General features: G+C 38.5%; 1 protein-coding gene across 1 annotated transcript; it reads right to left on the reverse strand.

Moving 5' to 3' along the window:
- Nucleotides 1-5953: 5953 nt before the first annotated feature.
- LOC149141182 (Leucine-rich repeat protein kinase family protein) lies at nucleotides 5954-10315 on the reverse strand. Its single transcript, XM_089448608.1, has one exon. It carries the CDS (start codon nucleotides 9465-9467, stop codon nucleotides 6798-6800), a length of 2670 nt encoding a protein of 889 aa, XP_089304734.1. The 5' UTR covers nucleotides 9468-10315; the 3' UTR covers nucleotides 5954-6797.
- Nucleotides 10316-11580: the final 1265 nt, after the last annotated feature.

The raw sequence follows: 11580 nt of genomic DNA on the forward strand, positions 1-11580 counted from the left end.
AAGCTAATCTAACCAAATCCAAGATCTTTTTCTTCAATACTAATATTGCCATTCAAAAGAACATTGCTAAAATTCTGGGCTTTCAAAGAGATTCTCTTCCCTCAAAATATCTGGGGATTCCTCTAACTGCTAAGCCTCGACACGAAAGCATCTGGGAGCCGGTTATCAACAAATTGCAAGACAAAATCAGAAAATGGACAATAAGGTCCCTAAACCTGGCTGGCAGATTAGTGCTCACAAAGGCGGTTCTACAAGCAATCCAAGTTTTTATGTTGTCTGCCCTCCCAGCTCCTAAAGGAGTTTTGCAGCTTATCAGAAACATACAAAGAAACTTTATTTGGGGAAAGGGGGAAACAAAGAAAAAATGGGCCTTGGTAGCCTAGGAAAAAATCTGCAAACCTAGAAATCATGGAGGCCTAGGATTGGATGATCCTGAAACTTTAAGCAAAGCTCTAGGGGCTAAATTATGGTGACGTTGGCTAAAAGAATCAAAGGCTCAGTGGGCTACAATTTGGAAAGAAAAATATGCCAGTTCATGGCCTAGTGAGGATCATATAAGAATGGATGGCAATATCAAGGGATCACACATATGGAACAAGGCCCGGGACAATAGAGGTCTAGTGCAAGAGAATGGCTTCTGGGAAATTAGAGAGGGAAACTTAGCTCTGTTTTGGGAGGACAGATGGCAATAGTTACCCATTCTTTTGAAAGAAGAATTAAAGGAACTTAAGGCAGAGACAGACGCTAACGAATTAATCAAAGTTAAGGATTTCTGGGATTGCACCAACGAGGAAGGAAAGTGGAGGAAATGGATGAAACTAGATCTTAGAGATGACAAATCTTTAAAGGACAAAGCTGAATTACTAATGCAAGAGTTAGATCGAAGGAAAATTCTAGTTTCAGAAGGGAATGACCAGCTAAGATGGGGCAAGAACAATGAGGGCACCTTTAATCTTAAGGAGGCTAAAAATATTCTCCTTGGTTTAGCTTCACAGGCTCAGGATAAAGCATGGCAAAGACTTTGGAGACAACAAGGTTGGATGAAAATTAAACTCTTCACGTGGCTGGTACAGCACAGGAAGATTTTGACTTGGGACGATATCAGGAAATGAGGTGTCCTGGGGCCTTCCAGGTGCCAGCTCTATGAAGTGCAAGAGGAAACAATGGAGCATCTTCTCAACAATTGCTCCTTTTCCTCCAAGCTGTGGGATTCCTTTGCCTCCATTTTCCAGCAGTCGGACAGAGACCATGGAAGCATCATCAACACCCTAAGCAAGTGGAGAAGCAATTTTATGAATAACGAAGTTCTTAGCATTGCCTGGGTTCTAACACTGGGCTTCATCATCTGGAACACTTGGAAAGAAAGGAACAATAGGATTTTCAAGGAGAAAAAAGGATCACCCCTTTTCCTTTATGATCAGATCCTAAGATAGCTACAAGAGACTGTGGGTTCTATTGTCCGAAATCTCCCTGACGATCCTCCCTCGGCTTCTGAGTGGAGGATTCTCTGCCAGCTAGGTTTACAAAGTTTTATTCCTCAAAGCCTGAGCGGGAAGAATCTCTTTAAAGAATATGAGCTTGATTTTTGGCAACCTCCCCCCAAGAGTTTTCTGAAGTTCAACATTGATGGAGCCTCAAAGGGCAACCCGGGCACAGCGGGTCATGGCAGAGTTTTAAGGGATGAAAAAGGGAACATCCTGTTTATTTTCCATGGTCATCTTGGAAAGGCCACCAACAATATGGCAGAAATTCTAGCTATGGAACATTGTTTAGAATTCTTGCTTTATGATAATCAACACAATGTGATTGTTGAGGCTGATTCTGAGTTAATTATTAACTCAGCCAAGAAAATCAGCTGGCATACGGCCCTGGAAAAGGTCTCAAAGAATTGGAGGCTCATTTTGATCTTTCAACGAATCCACAACCACCTCCAAAGCCTCCGTACTATAACTTTTAAACATGTTCGAAGAACGGCCAATAAGCTGGCGGATCTCCTGGCCAATCAAGGAGTGAATTGCACAGAGGAAAAGTTTGCAACAAAATGGCATGAGCTAACCCAACTGAGTCTCAAGGTGAAATGCCATGATCAAGCCAAGGAAGATTGGCTGCCATTTAGAAGCAGGACCATGGAGGGTAGTACTAATAATCCTAAAGTGATATGAACAGAGGAGTGTACTTTTTTAGTTTTACAGTGAATAGAGAGCTATGGCGGTACAAATTTCGGAGCAGCAAACTCATTCAGAGCTTTAGTGGCTGCATAGTGGATGGCTTTTTTCCAAGGATTTCAGACAGGCTAGCAAAGACCTCCTTTTACAATATCTTTGGCAAAGCTGATTTAACGTGTGGACGGGAGAAGGGTGCTTTTGGCGCCCCCGATTTCCATATCCTATCACCTCCGAAAGGTATTCCGTTTCCTAAGCGGTTTTGGAGTGATCACAAACCTCGGGAGTGGGAAGCGGTTTCAACCTTTTTGCATCGATCCCATACAGCGATTAACACGTGGTAGAGGGACTGTGTGGAAAATCGTCGTGATCGCACGTTAAATAGCGGCATGTGGGGTCATGCGATACTCTTTTCCGCTGTCGGATCTGTTAACTGAGATCAACGGTTGGGATTTCACGGGCTTGTTTATGGGGCCGGGTTGTTTCCTAAGTGGTTTTGGAGTGATCGCAAGCCCCGTGAGTGGAAAGCGGTTTCTACCTTTTTGCAGCGATCCCATACAGCGATTAACACGTGGTAGAGGGACTATATGGAAAACCGCCGTGATCGCATGTTAAATAGCGGCATGTGGGGTCGTGCGATACTCTTTTCCGCCGTCGGATCTGTTCACTGAGATCAACAGTTGGGATTTCACGGGCTTGTTTGTGGGGCCAGGTTGTTGCTCATCTCTGCCATCGGTTTCAGTTGTAGATTAGTTTTAGAGAGCACTGCTACGAGCAACTATTCGATATGCTCTTAATTGCTCGTCTTGGGTTGTTTTTCTTTCAAAGTCTGTAGTCCTTTGGTCTTGGGTTATAAATCCGTACCATTGGTAGACTTCGCCTTGGTCTTGGGCCCACTCTGTACATGGGTATATGTAATATATGTAAGTTATTTTTGAATTAATGCCATAGAAGATTCGTCTCTTGCACCAGCAAAAGAAAATGTTATAGATATTATCATAAATGTTACATATGATTTCTCTAGTACTCCCATTACAATATTATAATATGTTATGTGACAGATATTGTAATATATGTTACATATGATTTCTCTAGAAATCTCATTACCATACTATGATATGTTGTTACATTGGTTTTTATTTATATATATATAAATTTTTATTTTATTTTTAAATATAATTTTTATTTTAATTTATAATTAAAATTTTTAATATTTTATTAATTTAATTTATAATTAATTTATCCATTTAAATTATAAAGGGAAAAAATTTTAACTCTCTAAACTAAATCCAATTATTATTAATTAATTAAAATTTTATTTTTCCAAAACATCTTCATAAAAGTATATGATATTTATATATAAATAATTTTGTTCCCTAAACATCTTCATCAGAGTATATAACATTTACATTAATTTACAACTTTCTTCAAATTAATTTATAATATTTAAGTAATTTCCATACTCACTAATAATTACATAATCTGATTCTTTGATTCTGTTGAAAGAAAATGTGAATGAATGATTTGAAATTTTATAATTTACATACTCAGACGTTTCTTGTTTCTTATTTCATATTTGTAGAGACAAAAATTTTCGCATCCACGTTATATATATAATAGGTTTTCATCTCAAAAATCTTTTGTGCTGTTTGAGTCTCTAATAGCAGCACCATTGGCATGTAACACAGTTTTATTTAGGCAACCTCTAGGTCTCAAAGGTTCCTCTGAAGGGGCATTTCCCTTTGACAAGTTACAAGTCTTTTTATGAATGGGCACATAACAAACCTCCAGATCTCAGAGGTCCCTCCAAAGGGACATCTGCGTTTTACAAGTCTTTGTATGAACGATGATTATCAGGAGTTGCCCACTAAAGGCAGATTTGTCATGAGTGGATTTACATGTAAGAAGATAAAGAAGTGTCTAATTTATGATAAAGTTGAGTGATTAAGTCAATTAAACATATTATAAAAGTCTTGATGATGAACCATACTTGTTGGTTCGAAACGTGTTGATCAAAAATTTCAATTATGTGATTTCTACCAAAAAAATTTTGCTTAATATTATAAGAGTGTCAATTCGCTCTACAGTTTTCGGAACAAGTTCAGTAAAATTTTTCTTCTTTCATTTTTCAGGATATTAATCATTATAAAACAATGTTGTTTGGCTATTCAGCATTCTAATAGTAATTTTTTCACGCACGCTTGCATGTGGTATTGCATTATTAGAACAGCTATGTTTTCTCTTTGAAATGGGAGTTCTAAGTGTGTTTTGATTGCTTTCTAATTGTTTGTACTGTCTCCTCCTAAAAGTTGTAGCTGGAAGGGGTCTGCACCTTGATCAAGGCAAAAGGTTTTCTTGCTCATCCGTGCCTGTATATTCAAATCCTCTTGCAGCCATGACTGCAACAAAGAAGCTAGGTATATTCTTTTATCTGCTTATACATATTATCTTTTGTTTATAATTTTTATGTGTTTAAATAGAACTTAGTTTAGCGTTTGTAGATTTCTGTGGAAATGATCTTGTATGGAGCAATTTCTAGGCATCTCACATGCTAGAACTTAGTAGAACTTAGTTCTTAACTAATAGAGAAACAAGAAGCTCTTGAAATAGAACAATCAAACTAATATCATAAATCCAGCAATGAAATTGTCACCTTGTGTATAAGGAAAAATCACTCATACAAATAATGTTCCCTGACTTATCCACTATCACTTGCCTTTTTCTGTTTGATGGCCAATGTTCATGATGTATATTTTAAAACATAGATTGCATGTACAATTATATTTTTGTTCTCTTTACACTATCTTGTCGATTGTCTTTACACTATCTTGTCGATTGTCAATGAGGCTGGTCTCCCACATATGACATCTAAATGTCACAGCTATTGCTACATATTCTGTCCATGCTCAGAAGACTCGGACACATTTATTTGATTGAATAGATGCTATTGTCTAAAACAAAGTGGAAAGAAAAACGAAAGCGATTTTTCAAGGCTAGTTAACTTCACATATTTCCCTGCTTGTGTTACTAAATTAAGAAGGTTGTTACTAAATTAAGAAGGTTGGCATGTTCTGCAGAAGGCTCTAATCAGCTTGTAAACAATAGCACTCACTCCAGCAAGCTAAGTATGTTCATGACCCTCCTTTGCAGGGCAATTAATCACTTGGAACCACTTTCTGTCCTTGAAATTAGGTTGTGCATTGCTCCTATCTAATACTAACTCAGACTCAACTGGTAAATGTGTTATTTTATATATTAAATGTGTTTTGTTTTTGTTTTTCTCAGGCTGAGCCCAGGCCAGGCCAGCTCCAGCTTGGTGGGGCTTGAATGCCCATTGGGATAATTTAATTCCACCATAAGTGGCTTCCATCCTCAGCCCCTCCCCATGAAGTTTGAACCTGAGACCTTGGACTAAACCCCACTCAAACCAACTAGTGTACATCTCATGGGTTTTATTTATTAAATGTGTTTTTTATGTTTTGACCACATCGTTTTAAAAGTAACCTTGTTCCAAAAACAACTTCCTTTCACATATTTGGCTGCTGCTATATTTGCAGCTTCAAGGTAACTTTGAACTTTTGCCAATCATGCTGATAATAATAAGCAAATCATAACCACAGATGCAAAATCCCATGACTTCTCAGGGCCCTTTTTACACTAAAAACCAGAAGACATAGGGTTCCATATGGCTCCACAGGTTATTTGAAATTGAATCATTTAATACTAATTTCCTTGATATGATAGAAGAATTCTTCTTAAACATGTTGCTGAGATTTCCTACTATGCAGCAATTGGTTAATAACTATTTGAACCATTCAGTGTTCTTTGAATAATGCACGTCACTTACATTTAGAGCGTTTCACTCAAGTGTTTCGCTAATACAAAGAAAGTTCAAGAGCTATTGCAACCTGAGAGCATGCCATCACCAACTATAAAATAATCAAAATACCTCTTACAAGAACAGTGTGGGATGTTGAGACATCTTCATGAAGCTAATATTTTTTGTACCAGAAAGAAACGTATTCACCACCATGGTTCTTCCTTGGGAGGGGAGATACCACAAATAACTGGATTCACAGCGACACCTAGAGAATCTATTTTGTGTAAAACAACAATGCTTTATGCTAATCGTGATTTTTTGCAGTTGTATGATGGTCTTTTTCAAAAACTGAACTGTACATCGTTTGCCTGAGGAGCTCTGTTACTGAACATACAAGCTGGAATGTTGAGGGCTTGCCACTATACAAATAGTGCATCCCTTAACTGGTTTCATGTTTAACAAATGAGTTGCCCTTCTGGTACAACCAAGTAGTGTGGCTTGATCCAACTTTTTGTTTTAGACCTGATACGACTTCCATCCTCTGAATATCTTATATGAAAACTGCAGAAAACTTTGATTTGTCAGTCAATAATCACATTTTTGACAATTAGCATTTCCTAAAAGCAGGCTCCTTGAATATCTTTAACTCTATGAAAAAGCTAGCTTTCTGGTTGGCACCCTCTGATTCCCCCTAAAAATATTTGGACCACCTTCAAAAATCAACCAAATGAAATAAAATTGGTATCTTGAGGTGGGTTTTATGACAATTTGCAGTCACATCAAATTGATAGATTCTTTGTACTGATCAACTGTATTTATTGGTCTATGCTAGGATCCATATCTTTTATAAGACCCACAATCTGCTGCATTGTTGGTCGCTTTGATGGAGAATCTGCGGTGCAAAGATATCCTATCCTCAAAGCTTCTTGCATTTGAGTTACAGGTCCTGTTCTTGACAACTTTGGATCAATGGCACTGTCCGCACGGTTTGTCTTTACTAGATATCTCACCCACCCAACAAGGGTGGTTTCCTTGCTATCTGGATAATTGTCACAAACAGGTCTCTTCCCTGTGATGAGTTCGAAAAGCACTACCCCAAAGCTGTATATGTCACCCTTTGTGGTTGCTGTCCATGTTTGCCCATATTCAGGAGGAACATATCCAGGAGTTCCTGGTAGAGAAACATCGCCAGAGCCAGACGTTATGTTTGATAAACCGAAATCTGCTAAATGTGACTCCAATGTTGAGTCCAAATATACACTGCTTGATCTCACGTCTCTGTGCACGATTTGGGGTGAGCACCCATGATGCAAAAAGGCAAGAGCCCTGGCAGTCCCCAATGCAATTCTATGTCGTACTCTCCATTCCATAGTAATCTCTTCGGAGTTTTGACCTTCATTTTGCTCCCATGTATCTGCACTCCAATCCTCTGTGGCTTGTGTACCCAGCGGAAGATCATGAAGCCAATGATGAAGAGTGCCATTCTCCATAAAATCATAAATTGCTATTCTCTGATCACCTGCTAAACAATAACCAAGGAGAGGAACCAGATTAGGGTGCTTTATCTTACCCAAAAATTCAAGCTCTGCTGCTGCCTCCTGGTCATTGAGTTTTTTTTCATGAACCAGGACCTTAACAGCCACGTGGAGACCACCTGTCAAAACAGCCCTATAGACAGGTCCATATTTTCCTTCTGCCAGTAATGTTTCCTTGTTGAAATGAGAAGTCGCATTCAATAAATCAGCAAATGTAATATTCAAAAGAGGTTTCTCAAACATCACAACTGGAACTGAGTTAGCAAGCTTCACATCTGCAACCCATTTAAATGAATCTGTCTCAAATGAAAAAGGACCAGACATATGTTTCTCTTCTCTGCAGGAAATCTGCTTCACAAACCATTTTGTTTTTCTTCTGCATGCAAATGCTATACCACACAAACCTGCTAGAAGACATCCCAAGGAAATCCCCACTGCCAAACCAAGATGGCTTCTCCTGTGGTGTCTTCCTTGAACAAAGATTGGATTTACAGCTATAGGGCATGAGTATGATGCACCTTTAAATGCTGTTGGAAATCTTGCTGTAAAATCTTTGGACATGCATATCGTCAGATTGTTGTAAGAAAAATTAAAATATGACATGGTCTCTAAATGCATTAGCAGTACCATGGGGATATCACCAATCAGATTGTTTACTGACAGATCCAAGTAGGTAAGGTCATTCAGACTACCAACTGCAGCAGAAGGAATGTGGTCAATTAAAACGTTATGCGAGATATCCAATACTCTCAGATTCTCAAGGTTGAATATTTCTACAGGAATGGGTCCAGTAAGATTGCATGCAGAGAGATTTAAATATTCAAGCTGTTGCATAGACCTTATGTTTGGAAAAGGGTTCATGTAGAAAATGTTCCCTGCTAGATTCAGATGCTGTAAAGATGTCAAGTTGTCCAAATTCTCAGGAATTCTTCCACTGAACCTATTGGCAGACATATCTAAAAATGTCAAACCAGGCCAGTTGAAGAACCCCTGTGGTATTTTCCCTCCAAACAAGTTTTTGCTCACATCAAGCTCCCTCAGAGTGGAACTTAAAACCACGGGCAGGTTGCCTGATAAACTGTTCATGCTTAGTCTCAGTACTGATATATCAGGAAGAGCCCACAATTTGCGATTTACAGGCCCAGTGAATGTATTATTGCTGAGGTCTACTACCCTCAAAGAAGTTATTTTAGACAACGAATGCAGAGGACCTCCAAACTTATTGCTTGACATATTCAGAAAGGTTATCGATGGTACCTGGGAAAAAAGAAAATCCTCGATTCGACCTTCCAATTGATTTTCCGCAAGACTCAATGTCCCGACCTTTGGAAGAAATTCGTTCAATGCCTGAGGAATCCTGCCTGTCAACTGGTTGGAAGAAAGATCCAACTGAACAAGAGACTCCAGAGAAAATATTTCTTGAGGAAGGCTGCCATCGAACAAATTGTGGCTGAGATTCAGAGAATCAAGAACTTTTAGAGACCCAAGAGCCTGCGGAATAGAACCTGATAGCCTGTTCCGTGACAGATCAAGCCTTGATAGTGCACCAAAATTGCCAATGTTGTTTGACAAAACTCCTGAAAGATTGTTGTTGGACAAGCTGAGGTAAGTTAGGTTAGACAATCCCCAGATGTCTGATGCGAGCTCTGTGATAAAGTTGTCATCGAGATCTAGAAACTCGAGACTCATTAATTTGCCTAAGGAGTTCTCCGGAACGGGACCAGTAAGCCCAGCTCCTGGAATAGTCAAATTCAGTATATGAACCTGCTGAATGTCACAGCCAACTCCTGGCCATGAACACACTGGTGATGCAAAATTATAGGTCCCTGGTTCGACTCCAGCTGCCAGCAGGAATCTCTTAAGGTAATCACCATCTGTATTTAACAGCTGAGAAAGGCCTGAGTTTGATAGCAACAGGATCAGAAAACCTACAAACTGAAAGGCCCCCATTCTCAACGCGTAAATTTTTTCTCAAGATAACAGATATGCCCTTCAATTAATAAAACAATCTGAGAAAAATGATCTCCACGGCTGAAATATTGATATGCGCCTTGAACAATTACAGAGGCAGGCATTAATGATAATTTCCATTAATCCGTCTTCTCCATATGTTTCAGACATTTTAAAGTTCTGAAATCATGCTTATATGGCAGTCAAAACCATCCAAACTGCAGAAGCACAGGATAAAAGTGGAAGCCTTTAGTTGCCTTATGAATGGGTATTCGCAAAAAAATCAAAGAGAAAGAGCCCGTGTTCGAGGGAAAACATAACCGGTCCTCTCAACTTTCAGCCTTGCGAAACAAAGGGTCTTTGGAAGCTTTCACTACCCCTAATCAGGTGGTCTGCAAGCGAAGCTGCCCTAGAAGTCTTCTATTCCAGGGGAGGGGAAGCTCAGACTGAGGCGATGTGACAGAAAAACATTCAAATTTTTTTGAAAACTTCAATGTACTCACTTCAAATATTGCTGCAAGCCTGCAACGATTCAAAAAACTCCGATTAAAAATTTTGGGTTTGTGTAGAACGAGAGGGACTGAAAATCTTCCAGTTTCCAATGCAAGATGAGTTCTTTCTCTGCTCTTTTTGATTCTGCCTGTGGGTGGACATGACGTGGTCATAAAATACCCGTGTTAATGTCAGGATCATGTGGGCATGCTTTGTTCAAACCAACTAAAGTGAGGCAGAGCTGAACTCGGGGCGAACTATCGTGACAGTTACAATAGGGAGACTACACGCACATATAGAGAGCAGGCATGCAGTACGGTGCCCTGGAAATGATGCTACAGGAATGAGAAGGCCACCAAGTTCCACCTTACGAGACAAACACATGTGGGTGACCAATGTGTGCTGCTTTTACCATTCATTTCTAGGTTATTTTAATAGATTTACCAGAATGGTCCCTACTCCCAATCCGACCTTAACTGACATAAAGAATGAGACAGCCATCCGCCCATGTCTCAGCCCGTCATGAATGATCATTAACAATACCTATGTTCTCGTTAATTGTCAACAACTTCCACCTAAATTTTAATGTTCATCCCATCTAGTAGTGTCTACAGTGCATATAGGACAGGCCTAGGACAGTTCTACCCACGATAAATATAGGACAGGCCTAGGACAGTTCTACCCACGATAAATATAGGACAGGCTCGATTAATGGGCTTTGGCACATTGTCTCTGAAAATGTTTAGAAGTGCTATGAAATGAATATCCATGAGGGTGTTAAGGGTTTTTTATTTTTTTAATTCGGTTGGGTTTAATTTACTTTATGGAAAAATAATTCATTCAATAATTTTAATTTCGTGAATTATGAACGCTTTATAGACTAACTTCCGCTCTTAATGTAGAAAAATAATAAAAACTAAATTTCATATTAATTAAAAAAAATTGGGTTACTTAATATGAGTTAACTAAATTTCATATTAATTAAAAAAAATTGGGTTACTTAATATGAGTTTTGAGATTATTGGCAAGTTTAATTTATGGTTTGAATAGTTGGGAAAATCTAATTTATGGCTTGATTAGTCGTGGAAATGTAACCTGTGTGGATTCCTGTGTGGATTTGTGTGGCTTGAGTAACCATGAGCCATGGTCATCAAAATAACTAGGGATAACAATCGTTACTATGGCTGGATTTTTGTCCATAGTGTTTCAAATCAATGACCTTTTCACCACAAATATCTTGACAGAACAACTAGGGACTTTTATTCGGGATTTATTTTTGCCCACAGTGTTTCAAATCAATGACCGAGGGACCTTCTATTCTAAGCCCGGTGGGCATATCAACTAACCCTTCTACATGTATAAATCCCATAAAAAATATTTTATATATTAATATTGAATATATTTGTGTTTTGAATTTTAAAAATCCATATGGCCAAATTATGTTTTAGGAAAATTTGCATACAAAATTATAACCTATTGACATGGGTAAATTAAACACTTGCCCAATTCCAAAGGCTTTGCATAAATTTCTAAACATTTATATTTGTCTTGTTTTGGCAAGATCTAGTCAATTAAGATTTGAAGTGGGTAAATTAAAAGCTTGCCCAATTCCAAAGACTTG

Source organism: Pinus tabuliformis, chromosome X, assembly GCF_031772625.1.
Source record: "Pinus tabuliformis cultivar Carrire ecotype Pingquan chromosome X, CPIR1, whole genome shotgun sequence".
NCBI classification, from domain to species: Eukaryota; Viridiplantae; Streptophyta; class Pinopsida; order Pinales; family Pinaceae; genus Pinus; species Pinus tabuliformis.

Bases quoted from the DNA above. Each gene is read 5' to 3' on its own strand.
- LOC149141182 (XM_089448608.1), bottom strand. From the start codon at position 9,467: ATGGGGGCCTTTCAGTTTGTAGGTTTTCTGATCCTGTTGCTATCAAAC.